Source organism: Leopardus geoffroyi, chromosome C1 (genome assembly GCF_018350155.1).
Source record: "Leopardus geoffroyi isolate Oge1 chromosome C1, O.geoffroyi_Oge1_pat1.0, whole genome shotgun sequence".
NCBI classification, from domain to species: Eukaryota; Metazoa; Chordata; class Mammalia; order Carnivora; family Felidae; genus Leopardus; species Leopardus geoffroyi.
In genome coordinates, this window is record NC_059328.1 from 19422849 (window position 1) to 19445360 (window position 22512).

The 22512-nt window shown below is 46.1% G+C and overlaps 1 protein-coding gene across 8 annotated transcripts in view; it reads right to left on the reverse strand.

The window, feature by feature from the left end:
• The window catches only part of PAFAH2 (platelet activating factor acetylhydrolase 2), a 66691-nt gene that overhangs the window by 13076 nt on the left and 31103 nt on the right, over nt 1-22512 (reverse strand). For 4 of the 8 annotated variants that reach the window (XM_045476139.1, XM_045476138.1, XM_045476144.1 and 1 more), the window contains one exon: nt 5753-5871. In XM_045476139.1, coding sequence (XP_045332095.1) covers nt 5753-5871 — 119 coding nt within the window. Of the gene's footprint in view, nt 1-5752; nt 5872-18937; nt 21078-22512 lie in introns of those variants that run through there. The other 4 variants (XM_045476146.1, XM_045476142.1, XM_045476143.1 and 1 more) reach the window with 1 other exon arrangement.

Genomic DNA, 22512 nt, shown 5'->3' on the forward strand with positions numbered 1-22512 from the left:
GGAAGGGGAGCGGAAGATGGCATTCAAGGTGGCAAGGGGGGTGAGATGTAGATGTGAGGTGCTAGCTCACAAGTTAATTCGAGTGCACACAGGGATCGGTGAATAAGAAAATAAAACAGGTAACTAGAGATGCTGACACAGACAGTGGTGCTCAGTCTCCAGGAAGAATCAACAAAGCTGTTCCACAGCGTCGTCTGGCATGGATCGTGGGTGTGCTTGTTGCCAATAACTTTTTCTTCATTTAGGAAGATAAAAAAGGTAGGGGTGGGGGTGGGGGGTGGATAAGACTTCCCTGTAGGACAGATAGCAACTGTACCAGAGAAAAGATATACAAAGTCACTTGAAAACAGAGGTTCTTTAGCATGCCCAGACTGATAACTTGAGACAAATTTTTGGACTCAGTGGGGATAACATGAGATTATGTAAAACCCTGAGTACAAGGCCTAGAACATGGGGGCCATGTGATGTTCACTATTAAGCTGATATCCTTTTCTGAAAATCTGATGAATGTAACGAACTCTCTCTCCAGAAAAATGCACATTTGACCATACACTCAAAATTTTGCATGCAATTTCACTGGGGATAGGAGCCTTCCAGAGCCTTCCAGAGCCTTCCAGAGGCTTCCAGGTCTACTGAACAAGGGGTTATGAACAAGTGCCTTAATGAGACAGAAGGGCTCTGGGGTCAACAAGATTTGGCTGTAACTCGCTAGAATAGAATCATATGCCTAAAGAAACAATGTGCTAATTGGAACAGGGGTTAATCAACCTTAGGAGCACAGAAGGCAAATATAGGCTGTCCCCATTCAAGCACTGCTAAGGGAGGGGTGCCCCTGGCCCAAGAACCCATTTGTCTGTCGCTGGTAGCAATGGTTCAGCCCTATTTCTGAGGTGTGTGTAGTAAGCCTTAGCTTGATATCTTTAACATTTGAATCATGTCACCTAACTCCCCTGGCTCTGCCGGTGGAGGGTCTACAGGCAGCAAAAGCCCTGGCCAAATGACAGGGAGTCTGGTCCCCTCCGCTCACACTTTTCATTGTAAATAGTGAACTAGCATTCTGGGTTTATAGAACAGTCTGTGAGTATGGCTAACCCCTCCTCCTTTGCGGACATGCAGATAGGTCTTCTATGTCCCGGGACTGAGAGTTCGTATCTTCGACCAAGTTTTCAAATTTGGTAATTTCTCTCATAGGAATCTACCCACAGGAAATAATTAGAAGTTGAGATGTATATATGCACACAAAGAAGATGTCTACTACAGTGGATTCCTAAAAGCTTCTTCTTTTCTTTTTTCTTTTCTCTTTTCTTTTCTTCTCTTTTTTCTTTACTTTTCTTAAAGTAATCTCTACATCCAGCATGGGGTTTGAACTTACAACCCCGAGATCCAGAGTCACACGCTCTACTGATTGAGCCAGCCGGATGCCCCTAAAACCTTTTCTCTTGAATTAATTTTTAGATTAGCAGGCAGTTATAAGAAATAATATTGAGAGAGTCTCTATTCCCTTCACCTAGTTTTCCCCAGCGGTAACTGTCTCCGTCTGTTCAGGCCGCTATAACAAAAACACCATAGGTAGGGTCGTTTAAAAAACATTTATTCCTCCCAATTCTAAGGCTGGGAAGTCCAAGCTGAAGGCGCTGGCAGGTTACAGGTGTGGTGGGGGCCCTTTCCCTGGCTCAGAGGTGGTTGCCTTGACGCTGTATCCTCGACAAGGCAGAGACATGTCAGAACGGGTGAAGGAACTCTGGTATCTCTCTCTAACCCCATTCACAAGGGCTCCACCCTCCTGATCTCATCACCTCACAAAGGCCCCACCTTCTAACACCGACCGTCACACTGGAGATTAAGTTTCAGTATACGAATTTTGAGGGGACACGGGACACGTTCGGTCTACGGCAATAAAAAAGCTCATATAATCATGGGTCAAGATGCTGGCATTCATGCAATCCCTACCTTATTCAGATTTCACTATTTTACATGCACTCATTTGGGTGTGTGTATTTTGTTCTATGTAACTTTATCACATGTAGGTTGTGGAGCCACTCCCATAGCCAAGACAAAAGAGTTCTGTCACAAGGAATAATGTTAATTTTTACAGTAACACAAAGTAAAAGTAAGTTCAGCACCCAACATCAGGAGACTGCTCACATAACCTGTGGTATAGTCGTAGGATAAAATATTATTCAGTCATTTAAAATGGTGAATACAAGGGGTACTTGGGTGGCTCAGTTAGTTAAGCATCTGATTCTTTTTTTAATGTTTATTTATTTTTAAGAGAGAGAGAGAGAGAGTGGGCAGGGTAGGGGCAGAAAGAGAGGGAGACACAGCATAGGAAGCAGGGTCCAGGCTCTGAGCTGTCAGCAACAGAACCCAATGCGGGCTCGAACCCACAGACTGTGAGGTCATGACCTGCGCTGAAGTCTGACACCCAACCGACTGAGCTATCCGGGAGCCCCAAGCATCTGATTCTTGATCTCAGGGTTGTGAGCTCAAGCCATGGGTTAGGCTCAAAATAAATAAATAAATAAAATGGTGAATATGTAAGTATTATAAAATGTTTACAAAGAGTTTTTCATATGGGAAAATGCTTATGAGATACAGAGTTGTACATATGATATATATATTTAAATTTTTTTTTGTTTATTTATTAATTTTTTTTTTGAGAGAGTGAGACAGAGCGTGAATGGGGGAGGGGCAGAGAGAGAGGCAGACACAAAATCTGAAACAGGCTTCAAGCTCCAAGCTGTCAGCACAGAGCCCAACATGGGGTTCGAACCCATGAGCCGTGAGATCATGACCTGAGCAGAAGTTGGATGCCCAACTGACTGGGCCACCCAGGCACCCCTGATATGTATACTTTAAGGAATATGCTAGAAATTTCTAAATACTGTTTACCTTTACACGGTAGTATAGGTTGTACTCTTCTTCTGTTTTACTTTTCTGTATTTGTCAAAAATTTCTACAATAAGCATCTACTATGGACTGAATGTTTGTGTTCCCCCACAATTCATATGTTGAAGCCCTAACTTGGAATGGCATGGTATTGAGAAGTGGTGCCTCTGGGAGGTAATTAGGTTTAGATGGGGTCCTGAGTGTGAGGCCCTCATGATGGGATTAGTGGCTCTAGGAAGAGAAGACAGAGAGAGAGAGAGACGGCTCCCTTTCTGTCATGTGAGGACACAGGGAGAAGGCAGATGTCTGCAGGCCAGGAACCAAATCAGCTGGCACCTTCATTTTGGACTTCCGAACCTCTGGCACTGTGAGAAGTCAATGTGTCTTGTTTAAGCCCCCCAGTGTATGATATTTTGTTATGGCAGCCCAAACTAAGACAGCATCTCTTACTTAAAGAATGGGGGTGCTGGGGTATGTGTGTAGGAAAATACAAGAGGGCAAAAAAGGAAGAGAAACTAAATTAAAACCAAAAATTTCAATTCAAGGTTGAGACCCTACTGCGAGGAGGGACTGCTCTCTGGGGAGGCAGGGGCTCTATCCAGGGCTCCAAGGGCCGCAGGGGCTGTGGCCTATGGCTTTCCCAGGCACTGGCAGCAGTATAGAGGAGGTCTACAGGCCTTGTAGCTCCCGAGTTTTGAACAGGGTGCAACAAGGAGGTGAAGGCATCCTCTGGGTCAGCCTTATTTATGGGAGACAAGGAGGCTGGAGAGACAGAGGACCAGGGGCAGAGGGCAGGAGCAGCCCGCTAGCTCACTCTTGCCTGTTCCACACTCGCCTTCCTGATCTGAACCCAGGAGGAAGAGGGAGGGGGTGCGGGGAGCCAAACATAGGATGGGTGGAACATCTGCTCAGGCAGTAACCCGCAGGACAAATGAGAGCAGAGCTTGGGGCTGGAATCCGCCCTGCTGAGGTCTGGCCCCTCTCTGCAAGGAGACTGTGCACTATCTGATAAGAGTATTGGCCTGGGAATCAGCTATCTGGGTCTCATTCTAACCGGGCCTCAAAGCAGGGCAGCTTGGCAAAGCCACTTTGATATGAGGGACACTTTGAAATGACAGAACAGTCAAAATAAAAATTATCATTAAAAATTACCAAGTAGGGCACTTGTGATGGGCACTGGGTATCGTATGTAAGTGATGAATCACCAAACTCTAGTTGTGAAACTAATATTACTCTGTATGTTAACTAACTGGGATTTAAATAAAAACTTGAAACAAACAGGGGCACCTGGGTGGCTCAGTCAGTTAAGGGTCCGACACTTGATTTCAGCTCAGGTCATGATCTCACGGTTGGTGAGACTGAAGAGAACTGTGCTGATAGCTTGGAGCCTGCTTGGGATTCTATCTTGCCTTCTCTCTCTGCCCCTCCCTTGCTCATGCTTTCTCTCTTTCTCAAAATAAATAAATAAACTTAAGGAAAAAAGCTTGAAACAAATAAAAATTACCAAGTAGCTTCTGAAAGGCATATCCAATCCTTACTTTCTCTCACACCCTCACCTACCCCTGACTCTCATGCCCCCCCTGACCTTGACTCCATTCCTGATTTCTACCATGTCTCTGACCCCCTCTCCACTGCAGTGAGAGCTGGCATTAAGTGGGGTGCAGAGTGGAAGGGAGGATGTCTGCTTTGCATGTACCACTCGATAGTAAGAAAAAAAAAAAGAAAGAAAAGGAAAGGGGCTCCTGGGTGGCTCAGACAGTTGAGCAATTGACTTTTGGTTTCGGTTCAGGTCATGATCTCACGGTTCATGGGTTTGAGCCCCATGTCAGGTTCCATGCTAACAGCATGGAGCCTGCTTGGGATTCCCTGTCTCCCTCTCTCTCTGCTCGCCCCCCCTCAAACGTAAATAAATAAACATTTTTTAAAAATTATAAATTTAATGATGTGATTTTTAGGGTAGATGTCCTCATATGATAGTGCTGTGCCAATGCCTTCCAGGGATGAATGGCTGCTTTCAAATCTGCTAAAGGTACTGGAAGTGATTTCCCAACAAAACGAGAGATCTCAGGGAGGGTGCTTAAGTGAAAAAGCCAGAGGTCCCAGAAGGGAAAAGAAGAGGCAACTCCATCTGGCAACGAAATGCCCTAGAATCCTTATAAGAATATGGGTGGTCTACCTGCCGGGAATTGTGCCCTTTGCGGGGCTGCCTGCTTTCTGCCATCCCACATGATTCTGGAAAACAGTCACAATGTCAGGCCTGCACTAGGCATAAGAAGTGGGCCATGGGTCAGTCCTGGCCAATTTCAGTACCTATCTCCTGTCCACAGTGACTGGTTTAAGATCTGTCTAAGATACAGAATCCAAGCAGAGTCAATCCCTTCCTTGGAGTCTAATAATACGGTCCCTGGGAGAGAACACTCCAGGATCTTCCTCTGGGACTGTGGACAAACATGGATAAAGATTGTAGATAAAGATGATGGGAGTCAGGGGGCTGTCGGCAGCCATCTTGACACCATGCAGATAGCCAACAACCCCACTTCAAACTCTGTAAGCCAGTAAATTGTTTTTGTTTAAGCTGGATCATGCCTGTTTTCTGGCCGTTGCAACTAACAGATCAGTTAACACATTGTTCCACTCCTTATTTTAGAATGCCGGGGATTCCAAGATTGCCTAAAGGGAGGCTTGCTTCTGATAGGCCCTGCCCACTTATCAGAGCCCACAGTCAGACCTCCCACACAGGAAAGAGATCCTCTGTGAAAAAAAACCTCCCATGCTTCAGAGGAACCTACACCATCCATCTATCTGTACTAATCAACCAAGTCCTTTATTCATAATTGCCTTTCAGCCAAAAAGAGATACATACCCAGGCACATAGTGGTGAAGCATCTGACCTCCGAGGATAAAAGTTGGCCTCCAGAGTTCCCAGAGATAAGGGATCAAGACGTAGATTGGCATCAGATCTCTTACCAACAGTACTGCATCCTGGAAGACCAAAGAGTGGGGTCTTCAAAGTTCTAAGGGAAAAAGTGAATTTGTATGTAGAATTGTCTCCCCAGCCAAATTAACATACATCTGAGGTCCCCCAAGGACCCCAAGTTTCCCTTTCAAAGAACTTTCAAAGAGGCATGCATACTCACACAAAACGAAAAAGGAATCCCAGAAAGGAATGGTCCTGAATGGGATACAGGAAACCGAGGAATGAACCCAAAAGACCTCTGAAGGCAGTATTTTATAAACTGCATGAACAAGAGTCTCAAAATTAGGGAACCCGGGTGGTGGACCTACAGGTGTTTTTCTGTACTATGATTTCAGCTTTTCCCTCTATTTGAAATTTTTCTTTTTTTTTTTTTTTTAATTTTTTTTTTCAACGTTTATTTATTTTGGGGACAGAGAGAGACAGAGCATGAACGGGGGAGGGGCAGAGAGAGAGGGAGACACAGAATCGGAAACAGGCTCCAGGCTCTGAGCCATCAGCCCAGAGCCTGACGCGGGGCTCGAACTCACGGACCGCGAGATCGTGACCTGGCTGAAGTCGGACGCTTAACCGACTGCGACACCCAGGCGCCCCTTGAAATTTTTCATAATAAAAAGTTGGGGTAGAAATAGAAGGACAAGGATCAGGAAGAAAAAAAAAAAATAACAGCACATATCTTTTATGTCAACAAGAAAAAAAGGGCAGTTTAATGCCAGGATAAATTAAAACAGGTTATTCAATGTTTTGTTAACCACATAGATGTTTCCTGATTTACTAGGTTCTACCTTCTAGGTATTTAAACCCGTGCTCATTAATATACACGGGTTTTTTAACACTTTTCTTTAATGTTTATTATTATTATTATTGAGAGCGAGAGAGACAGAGCATGAGTGGGGGAGGGGCAGGGAAAGAGGAAGACACAGAATCCCAAGCAGGCTCCAGGCTCTGACATGTCAGCACAGAGTCCGACAGAGGGTCGAACCTACGAACCATGAGATCATGACCTGAGCCAAAGTCGGACACTTAACATACTGAGCCAGCCAGGCGCTGCAAGAAACACAGGATTTTTAGGTTGCACGATGTGAGAGCACTTAATACCACAGAATTGTACACTTAAGAGTGATTAAAAGAGTAAATTTCATGCTATGTATATGTTACTACAATAAATTTTTTTTAATGAAATGTGATTTCAAAAACTTCAGTACTTTCATGATTTTTTAAAACTCTAGTTGGAGCTCAGGGTACCTGGGTGGCTCAGTCAGTTAAGCATCTGACTCTTTTTTAAAAAAATTTTTTTAACATTTATTTATTTTTGAGAGACAGAGGCAGAGCATGAGCAGGGGAGGGAGGGAGAGAGAGAGAGAGAGAGAGAAGACAGAATCCAAAGCAGGCTTCAGGCTCTGAGCTGTTTGTTAGCCCAGAGCCCGACGCGGGGCTCGAACCCACGAACTGCGAGACCATGACCTGAGCTGAAGTCGGATGCTCAACCGACTGAGCCACCCAGGCACCCCAAGCATCTTGACCTCCGCTCAGGTCATGATCTCACGGTTGTGAGATTGAGCCCTGAGACGGGCTCTGTGCTGATAGTCTGGGGCCTTTGTGGGATTCTCTCTCTCTCCCTCTCTGTCAAAATAAATAAATAATCTTAAAAAAAAAAAAAAAAAAAAACACCAAAACTCTAGTTGGAGCTTTTTAGGAAATAATACATTTTGTTATGAAGAAACATGTATGTGCTGCAAGAAATAATTTTGTGTGTGTTCCCTTATACACGTGAGCAAGGGTTTCTTCAGGTTTGCCTGGGAATAGACTTGCTGATTGTAGGTGCATCTCTGACTCTGTACAGTATTTTTTTAATGTTTATTTATTTTTGAGAGAGAGAGCGTGAACAGGGGAGGGCCAGAGAGAGAGGGAGACAGAATCCCAAGCAGGCTCCCCGTGGTCAGCACAGAGCCCGATGTGGGGCTCAAACCCACGAACCGTGAGATCATGACCTGAGCTTAAGTCCGATGCTCCACCAACTAAGCCCCGCAGGTGCCCTTCTGTACAGTATTTCTAAAGTGGTTGCACCAACTTACTGGTGTTCCCAATGAGTATTGGCCCAAATTCCACATTTATGCATATTTTCAGACTTCTGCATTTTGGGTGTGAATCTGAATTTCATTTTTATAGAGCAGGGGTGAGCAGTATGTGATTTGTCAGCCTGGTTTAACATTCAGGACAGTACCCAACACGGTCCAGCAGTGACACAAGCAGGTGTGATGTTGGTTGAATTGAATTGCTGGGGACGCTCGTCCTTCGTGAAGTCCTTTGTGTGAAGAGGGACCAGTGTGTACAACGAGCACTTAACAACCCTGCGGAATCGATCCCAGGCGCTGACAGCTGACTGGGCAGAGGAGATGTTGGAGCAGCCTGAGTGCGGCTTGCAGGGTGGGTTTTGTAGAGGGGGAGAGTCACCAGCAACACGGGAACGGAGGGAAGGAACGGAACTTGATGAAGAGGGGAGAGGGTTTTTAAGAGACTGTGGCATGTCCCAAAGCTCAAAAGCGGGAGAGAATTCTTCAGCACTGAGGGAAGAAGATGGGTGTGTTTGGCAGGAAAGAACTTAAGCTAGAGAATAATCAGAAAATACAGGACGGTGAGGTAAAATTACTAAATTGATTCATGCCTCAGTGTCTTCAGTCATAAAAACAGGATACTGGGGCGCCTGGGTGGCGCAGTCGGTTAAGCGTCCGACTTCAGCCAGGTCACGATCTCGCAGTCCGTGAGTTCGAGCCCCGCATCAGGCTCTGGGCTGATGGCTCAGAGCCTGGAGCCTGTTTCCGATTCTGTGTCTCCCTCTCTCTCTGCCCCTCCCCCGTTCATGCTCTGTCTCTCTCTGTCCCAAAAATAAATAAACGTTGAAAAAAAAAAAAAAAAAAACAGGATACTGATGGTACCCATCTCATAACATTGTTGTGAACATCACATGAGATAATATCTCTAAGGCACTTGGCATAATGCCTGCAACAAGTAAATTTAATGTTAGTTCTTGTTAAATAAGTCGTCCAAGATCACACAGCTCAACTCGCGAACGGGTGTCTAGGATTTGAATAGTTTCTCTGATTCCAAAGCCCAAACTCTTAACTGCACTGTGCTCTGCTGACTACCTACCATTTATTGCACACAGGGCTCCGTACTCTACATTAGTTATCTCATTCACTCCTTATCACATCCCTGAGCTGGGTATTGCCATTTTACAGAAGAGGAAATTGGCCATCATTTAACTCTCTTGCCCAAGTTCACCCAGTTGGGTTTCATGCCCAGGCCTGCCTGGCTCCAAAGCCCTCTCCCCAACATCACACTGGAAGTGTCCTGGCTTGGGTCCCAGTCCCAGATCTGCTACTAGTCAACCTGTGTCACTGAGCCTGTTTCCTCATTTTGTACATACCAGGGGGGTAAGTTAGAGAATGGTCTCTCTGGTCCCTCCACCTGTTCTGGAAAGGTGGATGTGATGAAATCAGACAGTGCTCCAGGTAGGAGGGAGGGGTATGAGTCAGACAGGATCCCCATCCCCATCTGAATGCACACCATCAACCAACAGAGATCCAGAGGCGCCAAGAGATGAGTCCTGGTCTCCAAAGCATTAGTCATCGTCTGCTCCCATGCCTCAGGGGACCAGCAGGGATGCTGCTCCAATTATAGTGGGTTGATGAGGGGCCTCTAGGATGATGAAAGGGTGGGAGAGGAGATGTCAGAGGGCACACTGGGAGAGCCAAATCACCCAGCCTGGAGAAGAGAAGGCAAGAAGGGCCTGTCTTCAAGTCTCCAGGGACTATGCGGTCTGGGTGGCAGGGGAGAAAGAACACAAGGGTAAGCCTCAGGGTGTCTGGGACTGGCCCTGTTCCTGGCTCTGACGCTAACAAGCAGGAAGACCTTTGTATGACAAGTTATTTCATCTTTCCAATCTTCAACTTCTACATCTAAAATATTAGGGACCTTGCTGTGATCTATCGAAAATCAGCCCTCGACACAAGAATTTGTAAAAGAAAGAAAGAAAGAAAGAAAGAAAGAAAGAAAGAAAGAAAGAAAGAAAGGATAAAAACAATATCAGGGAAAGAACTTTAAAGAGAAACCCCACCGATTTAAACAAAAAAATGTAAACTATTATAGCTAAAAACAACTAAAAATGGCTCAAAACCCTGGCAATGGGGGGCACCTGCTAAGCAGACCCAAACAAAAGGGTGCCGGTTGATGCAACAGAATATTAAAATGTCATTTGAGGGGTGCCTGGGTGGCTCAGTTAAGCGTCCGACTTCGGCTCAGGTAACGATCTCACAGTTCACGAGTTCGAGTCCTGCGTTGGGTTCTGTGCTGACAGCTCAGAACCTGGAGCTTGCTTCCAGTTCTGTGTCTCCCTCTCTCTGCTCCTCCCCCAATCATGCTCTGTCTCTGTCTCTGTCTCTCAAAAATAAATAAAAACATAACAAAAAATTTTAATGTCATTTGTAGAGGTGCCAGGATGGCTCAGTTGGTTGAGCATCTGACTCTTGACTTCGGCTCAGGTCATTATCCCCCAGTTCATGGGTTCGAGCCCTGCATTGGGCTCTGTGCTGAGTGCGCAGCCTGCTTGGGATTCTCTCTTGTTCTCTCCGTGCCCCCACCCCCACTCAAAATAAATAAATAAACTTTTAAAAATGTCATTTGGAATGCTGGATAATAATAAACATTTATTGAGCACTACGTGCCAGGCACTGAGGAGAGGTCTTGGCAGGCATGATCTCATTTGCTATCCTCGAGCATCTTCTGAGGTAGATATGATTGCATTTTTCAGATGAGTTAGCTGAAGCCCTGAGAGTTTCCATCAGCCGACAAGTTAATAAGTGATGACATCAGGACTCAAATTCAGAGGTCCAGCTGACACAGAAGGCCATGCTCCTAATTAATACTCTCCTGTTGGACGGGAGGACCATGCAGAAATAGAGAAATGCACATACGAAAGTGTGAAGCAGCGGGGGGGAAAGCCTCTCCAGAGTGATTATGTTAATGTAAGAATGTTGGCATCAACATTCGGTTTGGAAATTTATAAATAGGCAATTTAGGTTGATGGGAACTTACTTGGGGCTGCTAAAGTTTAGATGTTTCTGTTTAATTTTGGATAGTTAGAGAGGATAAGGGCCTAACTCCTTCCCTTGACATAGAAGGCCTTGATTTCTTCAGTAAGCTCCCCTTTATCTCCATTTCTCACCTATTTTCTTCAAACCAGTTACAATGTCCTGCATATGCTAAGCCTTGCTATTTATATTTCTGTGCCTTTGCATGTTACTTCTTGTGCTTGGAAGGCCTTTTCCCTTGCCCATCTGGAAGATTCCATTCATCTTCAATACTGTGGTGGTTGGCCTCCAAGATGACCCCCAGTAATCTCCACCTCCTGGTGTTTACACCCTTGTCGGTCCCCTCCCACACCGAATAGGCCTGGCCTGTATCATGTGATACTGTGGATACGATGGAGTAGGACTTCTAAGGATGGGACATAACAGACATTGTGGCTGCCATCTTACTTTCTCTTGGATCACTTACTTCGGGAGAAGCCAGCTGCCATGTCTTGAGCAGCAGCCCCATGGAGAGCTCCATGAGGTGAGGCCTCCTGCCAACAGCCATGTGAGTGAGCCGGCTTGTAAGTGGATTCTCCAGTCTTAGTCAAGCCTTCAGATGACTGTAATCCCAGCTGACATCTTGACTGCAACCTTACGAGAGATCTTAAGCCAGAACCACCCAGCTAAGCAGTTCCAGAATTCCTGAGCCGTCAAGTGTGAGATAACGTTTGCTGTGCAAAGCTGCTAAATTTGGGGTTATAATGCGGCAATAGATAACTAATACAAATACCAAGCTCAAGTAAATGATACTCTGCGAGGGTTTTGTAGCTTTTCTCCGCTGCTGAGGTTGAACTAATCACCCTGTGCTGCTCTGAGCCTTAGATCTCCCCTATTATAGCACTCGTGACACAGGGCCTAACTGCTGACTTGACGTTCTTACCCTCTAGATTCAGTCCCATGAGGACACAGACAACCATGTACAGCCGTGTAAGTGATTGTAGCGTGAATGAACACATGTGAGAAAGGCTATCCGAGTTGATTCTCATAGACCTTTCAGCCATGCTTCTTCCCCACACAAAAAATCCAAGGTATGACTTCTGGAAATCATGGATGTCATGGTGAGTGGGTCCTGAGGATTTTCTTTCTTCTCTTTTTTCTTTCTTCCTTTCTCTTTCTTTCTTTCTTTCTTTCTTTCTTTCTTTCTTTCTTTCTTTCTCTTCAAAACTTAATTTATTGCCAGTTTAAATGTTTAATTTATTTTTATTTATTTATTTAGAGAGAGAAAGCACCAGTAGGGAAGGGGCAGAGAGAGAGGGAGACAGAATCCCAAGCAGTCTCCATGAGCTGTGAATGGAACAGCGGTCCTGCTGCGGGGCTCGATCCCACAAACCATGAGACCATGACCTGAGCCAAAACCAAAAGTCAGATGCTCAACCGACTGAGCCATGCAAGTGCCCCGGAAGATTTTCTTAATAATCCAATAAAACTCTGGCATGTGTGGAGGCATCTAAAGCACTACATTAGAATTCAGATATTTACATTAGAATTCAGATATTACATTAGAATTGGATTTTAATTCAAATCTTCCAACTACTTGCTGAACTTCCCTGAGCTTTGGTTTCCTCATGCACCAAAAGATTTAAAGGTTCTTCCAGTTTTAAAATTTAATGATTCTATATTTTCAGCTAGTAATTACTCGTGTTCCAGAACAAAGTGAAAGATAGGCTAATAGTGTTAAGCCATAACAGGGGTTCTCAAACTAGGCTGCATATCAGGAATACCCCTGGAGCTTATCGCAGTGCGCGCGCGCACACACACACACACACACACACACACACACACACCTGGAGCCCACCCTATACCTGCTGATCAGCTTCTCTGGGTCTCTGGAGACATGGCTAGGCCATCTGTATTTTTATGCAGTTCTAAAGTGATTCTGATGTACATCTAGAGCTGACACTCACTGATCTACAGTATGTAAGTTAGAGATTAGAAATTTTCTTTCTGCCAATTGGTTGGCTTCATGGTTTATAGAGTACAGAACTAATGGGTTTGTTCTCTGAACTGTTAACTTTATATGAGGTGGAGAGATGATGGATGGACTGTTGGAACCAGCCCATCTCTACTGCTAGAAAAGGTGTACCATCAGGACTCAGTTGGACCTTCCCCAAAAATCAGTCTTTGTATGACCCAACTGTTCAGGGCATTTACTGGAGATCAAATCATGGCTTATTTTAACCTATATAGGATAGTACAGAACTGCTTTCTCTTTGTGAGGTAGGGATGAACAGAAACTGAGAGCACTGACTTTGGAACCCAACAGTTTAGGTTCCAATCCTGACCCCAGGACTTACTTACCTGCTGGGTGACTGTGGCTGAGCTAGTACACCTTCCTGAACCTCCTTTTCCTGATCTGTTGTATGGGGATACACGTAATACCTTACAGGGATGGTGTTAGGATTAAACGATACAATGTATGTAAAACACTTAGCATAGAATCTGGCACAAAATACGTGCTCATTATATAGCAGCACACTGGCAAAAAACAAAATATGGCACTTTTGTTATTAATAGCAACATATATTTGTCTAGTGCCTTGTAAATTACAAAGCACCCTATGTCTTATATTGAACCCCTCCCCCCACCGCCCCGAATCTTGAGGTGGGCAAGGCAGACATTAATGACCCCATTTTATAGGAAAATAAAGGCTCGGGAGGGTTCACTGGCTCCAGATCAAATGGTAAGAAAGTGTCAGTGTCTGGATTCAGACCTGGATGTGACACCATGAAAATGAAGAATTATGCACGCACTCTTGGCAGGCTGTGCATCTAGGGACCATCTGGCTTAGCAGGCTGAGGAGGACTGTGTTTCTGAGCAGCTTCTTTTTTTAGGTGAAAGCAAGATGGGAAAAATAAGCTGGCAAACTTTCCCTCATTTTCAGTATCGGTATGATTTGTGCTCAGTGTTGCCCTCCTTCTAACTCTCAAACGCTACATGTCCAAGTATCTCCATATCTCCTTTCGCTCCAGCTGCCCTCGCCCGCAGTGCCACTGGGTCTGCCCCGGGCCCCACACCTGGGATCTGGGAAAACCCCAAGAAAAGGAAGCAGGGGCAGCTGGAGGCATCGGAGGGCTGGGTGAACACCAGCTGTTCCCAAGTCTGCCTGGGAAACAAGCAGTCTGCTGATCAGGGGGACAAGAGGGGAGGGGACGGTGATCCCTGCTCCCCATGTCAGTCAACAGGAGGATGCTTGTCCTGCGCAACAGATGGGTCCTACTCCTGGAATAACGTCATTAACTGCAATACTAAATATGGCACAGATGTGTTTCTCTTGGGGAGCAGGAGGCCAAGAGATCAAATGTTAGGTGAGTCTAAGCAGGAAGGCTTTCACAGAAGAGCAGCAGCTCAAATGGGGCCTAAAAGATTAGCAGTACTTGGATGTACAGGGAGGAGACTGGGAGGAAAACATCGTGAGAAAGGGCATGCGTGTTCGTCTGGGGAATGGGTGGGCACATACTTGAGGGGGACTGTGGGAAAAGTGCGTGGTAAGAAGCAGAGGACAGGAGGGGCAGGGCAGGACCAGGCGCGATGAGGGGGTGAGATGTCATCCCACGGGAAAATCCACTCCGTGACGGAGCCAGGAAACAGCACAACTGCACGGGCCTCAGGGATCAGCCAAATCAACACCCACCACCCTGCATCCCAATTTACAGGCAGGGAAACTGAAGTCACAAGAGGAAAGGCGCTGAGCAAGAAAGACGGTGACAAGAGAGACGGTGACAAGAGAGATGGTGACAAGAGGGACGGTGACTGAGAGCCGAGACAAAAACCCTGGGCTCCAAACAAGCCGTTTGGTCCTCTTCCCATCAGACCCCCTTGCCAGGTTGGCGTTTTGAAACAAAAGTAGTGTTGTCGGCGGATCTGGCAACAGGACGCAGGGGGAAAGAGACTGGAGTCCAGGAGACTGTAAAAATGAGTCCAGGGGTGAGCGGCCGGGAGACTAGCCTCAAAGGTCCTGGCAACCGGCCGGTGGGAGGACACAAGAGAACCTGGGGGGAAATCAGAGCAGGCAGTGAGGGGGGAGAGCTGGAGGAGTGTCTCCCGAGGAGGTCACGGGGCGCTTTAACCCCCTCACGCCCGCCTCCAACACGGCAGACGATAATTCCTGCAACTAGCCTCTGCCGCAAACTCCCACCCCCAGGTCCTCCTCCCTCCGACTAACCTCTACGCAGACCTCTGACTCGCCCACCTTTGGGTTACAGCCGGTGCATAGACCTGTGTGCTCGGATGATCAGGTGTGAAACTCAAACCCAAACCAGAACCTAGGAGCGGAGACTCTCCCTGGTGGTGAAGAGAGGCTAGAACTGCAGTGTGGGCTTTGAGCTTTGATGTGCGGAGCAGGGAAATCGGGGCAAAGAGAATGGAACTGTCTCTTCATCCAGTGGATCCATCCTCACACAGTGGAAGCAGCTGGGTGGCAGTGAGCAGGCTTCTTGCAAGGGAGGGGCCTGGGGAACCGGACAGGCTGGCGTAAGAACTTAGACCAGGACCACTGGGGTCCACTCAGCGAAGGGCAAATGATACCTGACCTCACAGACACGGGAGGAGGAGCAAGGAAAACAATGCCAGTCACGGGTCATGTTCACTAAGCCCTCGTATAGATACCGGGCTAAGCGCTTTACATGCATTAACTTCATTTAATTATCACCACAACTCCCAGAGGTAAATACTATTAGAATTCTCATTTTGCAAACATGCAAACATACAAGGAAAACAAAGTTCACCGAATAAACAGCATGAAGTCACAGGGCTACTGGGGTTGGGGGTGTCTGATTTCAAAGACCATCTTCTTAACACCTGAACTGTTTTCCTCATAAATCAAACTAACTGAGCACCTGACCCACCCACAGTCCTCAGTGAAGGGCACTTCTCTCCCCCAACCCATTTCTCAACAAATAATGCTGCGGATGTCATGGAATCTAAATACATGTCATATAGAAATTGCTGGAGTTTGACTTTTTTTTTTTTTTTTTTTTGAGTTTGGGGTTTTTTTTTCCAAGATTTTTAAAATTTTATTTATTTATTTGTTTGTTTATTTATTTATCAGAGAGAGAGAGAGAGAGAGAGAGAGGGAGATAGAGAATCCCAAGCAGCCTCCACACTGTCAGCACAGAACACAATTGGGGCTCAAACCCACGAACTGTGAGATCATGACCTAAGCCAAAATCAAGAGCCAGACACTTAACTGACTGAGGCACCCAGGCATCCCAAGATTTTATTTTTAAGTAATCTCTACACCCAGCATGGGGCTTGAACTCAAAACCCCAAGATCAAGAGTCCTATGCCCCACCGACTGAGCCAGCCAGGTGCCCCGTGGAGTTTCATATTTTTGATTCAATTTCTCATGAAATTGCATTCTTCATACCCTGACAGTTTAAAAAGACAGAAGCAGGTGCAAAACTGGGTATGTGTATCTGGCAGTACGGCTCAGTGATTAGGAGCTTGGCTTTTGACGCCAAAATCCCAGCTTTGCCAAATTCTTGCTGTGATTGCTGATTGAGTCACTTCTCTAAGGCTCTTGTTTCCTCATACATGAAATGAGGCCAATAGCACCTCACCTCAGGGGGTTACTGTGAGAAGTGAGATGACACATGTAAAGCCCTGAACATAGTCTTAGATTCACAGGAAGGGCCCGTTAACCCAGGCTGTGATGATGAACCTCATCACTGCTACTTTGCTACGCGGCAATGGCCAGGGACACTTGGTATCTGTGTGCGGTTGTGACGGGACAGAAAGTAAGCTTCTTAAGGAGGATGGGTCCTGAGTACAGAGTATGGCTTCTTCTGTCCCTCCCTCTGTCAGTTTGCAGGCCCAGGGGTAAGTGGTGTCCCAGAAGAAAAGGGGAGCAGATGTAGTCCCACACAAGGCCAACACATGGAGTTGGAGTTCATCGACTGACATTTCAAGAGCCTAGTAGTCCTCTTGAGGATGAGCAAGCAGACAGCATGTCAGGACGTATACTAGAAACGTACCTGGGGGCTGTGCTGCGGGCACAGCCAGAGCCCGACCAGCCTCAGCCTGGCAAGTCCAGGAAGCGGGAGGGATGAGGACTCTCATTCCAGTCTGTGCTTACTACCTTTCCCTCCTCACTGATGCACCATGCCCTGCACAGAGACTTCACAAAACACCAGTAGGAGGCTTCCATGGGTGTAGTTGAATAACGGGATGGGAAACAAGACACAAGAGAAATCTGAGACATCTTTGCTTTTGGAAAGGATTCGCTAGCATGTAATTTACCAGCAAATGCCAAATAATATGCCGGATCATCTTACTTCTCTAAAGGCCATTTATCTGGTGTCTTTTGATACCCTGGGAGCTAACAAAAAACCAGGACAAAAGACCAAAGGCCTTGTGATATCCCTTCTGGGCAGTCAAAGGAAGGATTATAAAGTCCAAGGGCTAAAGGCAGTGCGTTTTGACTGCAGAAGTCTCTAAAGCCCTCTGGGACTACCTAGTTTTACTTTAGACAGTTGTAAATAATGTGGCTGACCACAAGTCACAAATCTCAAGAGGGGTTGGCACAAGAAAGGCAACGAAGAGTGATGGCTGGCAGTCTGACTACAAGGGAGACAAGCACAAACTCTGAAAAGCAACCAAAAGAACGAGGAGGACAGCTGCTGGGGACCACACAGGATAGGTGCAAACAGCTATCCACATCTTTACAGATAAGGGTGCGCCACTGCTCACACATTAGACCTGGTCACAGATAGGTCGTCTCTCTGGGTGTGGTATGGGATGTTAGGTAAGGGCGGATTACTAGTTTTGGCTAATGAAACGTGAATAGAAATAGTGAGTGGCACTTCTGGGCAGAAGCTTCAAGAGCTAATGGGTGCCCATGGCAACCAGCAAAGGACGCTTTCAGACAGTGGCAGCTCCACTGTCCCCACTGTACCCAAACCAGGATACAGAATTCTAGAGCCCAGCACTGAAATGATATTCTCCTTATGCTCTGTCTCACTGGAATTCATAGATCCTCTGTGTCTTATGAGGGTAAAAAAGACACAAGGCAGAGTTTCTAGCCAACCAACAGAGAACAAGAACATGGGCAAGAAATAAACTTTTGTTGCTGTCTGGGGTTGCTTGTTACTACCATATAATCTGGTTTATCTTAATAGAAACATCCTAAAAAGTTAAAGGAGGTCGGTTCACATTAAGAAGTAACTGCATTATCTTTTTGGTAGACTGATATTCAAAATAGTCAATATTAGGGGTGCCTGGCTGCCTCAGTCAGTAGAGCACGCAACTCTTGATCTTGGGGTTGTGAGTTCAAGCCCCGTGTTGGATGTAGAGATTACTTAAAAAAAAAAAAAGTCAATATTATATTCTGTAGCTTACAGGATAATTTTCAGTTATATAAAAATTCACCTAGGGGCGCCTGGGTGGCGCAGTCGGTTAAGCGTCCGACTTCAGCCAGGTCACGATCTCGCGGTCCGTGAGTTCGAGCCCCGCGTCGGGCTCTGGGCTGATGGCTCAGAGCCTGGAGCCTGTTTCCGATTCTGTGTCTCCCTCTCTCTCTGCCCCTCCCCCGTTCATGCTCTGTCTCTCTCTGTCCCAAAAATAAATAAACGTTGAAAAAAAAAAATTAAAAAAAAAAAAAAAAATTCACCTACTCCAACGTTGCTGGATAAATGAGTCATTACCAGAACATGAACTGAGTGGAGGAAATAGATCCAATTTCTGAGAACCTTCTCTACAAAATATATCTGCATTCTTTATTTGCCTAAGATAGCAGTTGGGTCTCATGTGCTCATGCTGCCAGAACTGGCCCCTCAGCATCTGCAGAACCAGCCCCAGGCTCAAGAACCAGTAGATACTGGTTCTGCGAGTGCGGAGGGGCTCTGGTCCCCATGCGGGGGTTGGAAGGCTCTATTAAATATCTGTATGCATTCTCCTAGAAGGAAGTCCATAATGTGTGGTTGAGTAAAAAAGCAAGCCAAAACTTCTTATATATAGTCTTTTAAATCATTTAAATTACAAAACTGACCTTATACTGGGCCAAAAAGCAAGTTTCCACAAATCCTGAAGGATGAACACCATATGGGTTATTTTCTCTGACCACAAAGCAATTAAGCCAGAAAACAACAGCTAGAAGATAACTACAAAAATCTCACATATTCGGAAAGTAGGAATCATACTTTTATTTATTTACTTTTAAATGTTTATTTACTCTTGAGAAAGAGATTGAGGGAGAGCAGGGGAGAGGGGCAAAGGGAGAGAGAGAACCCCAAGCAGGCTCCATGCTGTCAGTGCAGAGCCCTACATGGGGCTCAAACTCAAGAACCGTGACATCATGACCTGAGCAGAAATTAAGAGTCGGACGCTTAACCAACTGAGCCACCCAGTGCCCCAGAAACATACTTTTAAATAAGCCTTGGGTCACTCATCTTTATACTTAATCCTCTTAACAATTCATGATGCAGATCCCCATTTTAGAAATTCAGGAACCAAGAAAGGAAAGAGAACATAATTTGCTCAAATTTACTCAGTGGTGGTAGAGTCAGGACTCAAAACCAGGATACAGAATTCTAGAGCCCAGCACTTAAATGATATTCTCCTTATGCTCTGTCTCACTGGAATTCGTAGATCCTCCCAAGGTCCACAGCCTCAGGGGAGCTGACGCTTCACATCTTAGAGAGAAGAGCTGTCACAAGATGGAAGACATGGTCCCAGCTTGCTTTGGTGGCACTGACCTTGGACCTACTGTGTAGATGCATTTCCCCTTTGCTCCTGCCTCATCTGGGGTCCCCTACTACCTGGGCTGAGGTATGAAGTCTAGAGTAGTGGAGAGGAGGGTTTCAGGTTGATGTTCCCAGACAACTTTGAATTCGATCCCCAGGAAGATTTCCTTTCCTTTTAAAGTCTTTTTCCACATGGGCATAAGTGGTAAGTGAACAAAGAAAGACAGAAGGAAAAGTTACTTCCAGATGGCTCGCCATCTTGCTCTAATGCAGATTAAATAAAGAAAATATTCCAACATATCATTAGGCAAACATGAGTATTAATATCATTCATATTATAAATGGAACAGAATGGAAATTCAGTCTATATCTTGACTTACATTTGAGGCTAGGGCCTCAGAGCCAGAAAACAGACTACAGCACCCAGATTCCAGGCAAGTTGGAGGCTCATGGTATCTGACGTAAGGGGCAAGACCAAAGAGTCCCTAGACCACTCCAGGGGTGGTTGCCTGAATTCTAACCAACCAAACTACCTCCCTCTTGTGGCAAGGGCCTGTTCAAAAGGCCACTTAATGGTGTTAATCTATCTTTTCCATCTCAACCAACTTGTGTTGATTCTTGTCAAGATACATTTTTAGCAAAAGTCCATGACATCCAGAAACTTCTGCGATACCAGTGTGGACTCCGCTTCCCTCCCTAGGCTGTGAGGACAATGCTTCTGCCCTCCTCCGTGGGCTCACAAGTCTGAGTCCTGATGTTTCATGCAACAAGAAGGCTTGAAACTAAACAGAAAATGGTGGTCTCTATCCTAGGAAGTTACCTAAAGTGATCAGAACTTACCAAGTGGCCCTGGGGAGGGAGAAGGCAGAGAGGTGGGAGGAGACAGTGCGAGGCTGGGCTAGAGGTCCTGAAGGTGGAAATTTCACTCCATCCTTCGGCTTCCTTCCTTCCACTGCAGAAGCCACACTGGCCCGAGGTGAGGGAGTAGGCCACTGGGTTAATAGAGCTTGGGGCTGGAAGCACTCCCCCCCCCAACTCTACCCCACTGCTTGTTCCCCACACCATCAGGGTTCAGTTCCCAGAAAGTCAGTTTGCCAATCAGTAAGTGATCCACACCCCAGCATGAGTTTGAGATCAACAAGTCCAAGATCAAAGTACCCAGTTATCTAATCAGCAGTGTGATTTCATCCTCTTAATCTGCGAAGAAGGGTCACCATCAGCCACTTCTCGATAGGAGGCTACGGGTGTCCCTGGGCAGGCCCCGAATGGGAACTCAGCTCAGTGACCTTTCACAAATGGCCAGCTGTGCCTACAGGCTGGACAGATGGTGTGGGGCCCCTGGGATGAGCGACGGTCCAATGCCTTCAATGAGGCTGTTCCACTGGTCATAGTCCTCTTTCAGGTCTGAATGGGGAAAAAAACAGGACGGTCAAGTCAATCTTTGCCAGGTTAGATCAAAGAGTAGCTACCATGGATTTAGTGGGTCAGCCTTGAGAGGAGCACCGGGGATACCAAAAGGACTGATTACAGTGGCTGTGATGGTGACCGCAGTATAACTGTGCTTCGTTCAGTGCTTTTATACACGTGCTTCATAAACGACTTGCTTAACCCATAACAACTCAGTAATGATAATAATTAGTAACAGAAGGCAGCATTTACTGAAGGATAATTCATTCTACAGACTGTGCCAAACATGCACTGTTTCTTTTTCACAATATCCCTATGAGTTAAGTACTATATTAGCCCTATTTTACAGCTGAGGAAACTGAGGCTCACAGAAGCTACCCGATTCACCCAAGGTCCTTACAGCTGATCAGTGGTAGAGACAGAATTCACACCTGGGTCAGAAAGGGTGAGAAAACGGAAAGCCTATTTCCGAGCTCAGGAAAGCTGCTGAACAGGAAGAAGTCTTCTGCATGCTAGCCCGTGGGTGCAAATTCAGGGCCACCTCGATACAGGGCAGGAGAGAACAGGACGGCAATATCGTGAGGCAGCACAACTGGATATGATTCATGAGAGGGCCCTGGGATCGTGGGCAGATGGGTCTAAGTTGTTTTTTTTTTTTTTTAACATTTATTCATTTCTGAGAGACACAGCACGAGTGGGGGAGGAGCACAGAGAGAGGGAGACACAGAAACTGAAGCAGGCTCCTCACTCTGAGCTATCAGCACAGATTCCGATGCAGGGCTTGAACTCACTGACCATGAGATCATGACCTGAGCCGAAGTCACACGCTCAACCGACTGAGCCACCCAGGCGCCCCGGCAGATGGGTCTAAATACACAGCAGCAACAGTCACAAAGGATCCAAGGCCTCAGGCTGAGGGAGCGGGGCACAGCCGAACAGGCACTCACTGTGCTTTTGTTCAAAACAAACAAAAGCTGGGGCAGAAGGCAGGGACCACTCTCCTTCATCTTTGGATCCCCAGCACCCTGCCAAGGACCTGGCATGGACCAGGTCCTCAACAAGTAAGTGTTACAGATTCGTTAACTCAAAAAAACATCAAGCACACCCATGATGTGCCAATCTGTTCTTGGTGCTAAAAATACATCCACACACAAATAGAAATCCTTATCCTCATAGAGCTCGTAATCTAGTAGGTATAACAATAAACATAAGAAATTACATAGGATGGGAAGTGGTGATAAATACTATGGGAAACAAAATAGAGCGAGATAAGAGAAGCAGTGGTGGTGGCTGGGGGACGGGGCAAGGGGAGGCAGGGAAGGGACAATGTTTTAAAAAGGGTGGTCAGGGGCACCTGGCTGGCTTGGATGGAAGAATGTCACTTTTGACCTCAGGGTTGTGAGTTCTAGCCCTACGCTGGGTGTAGAGATTA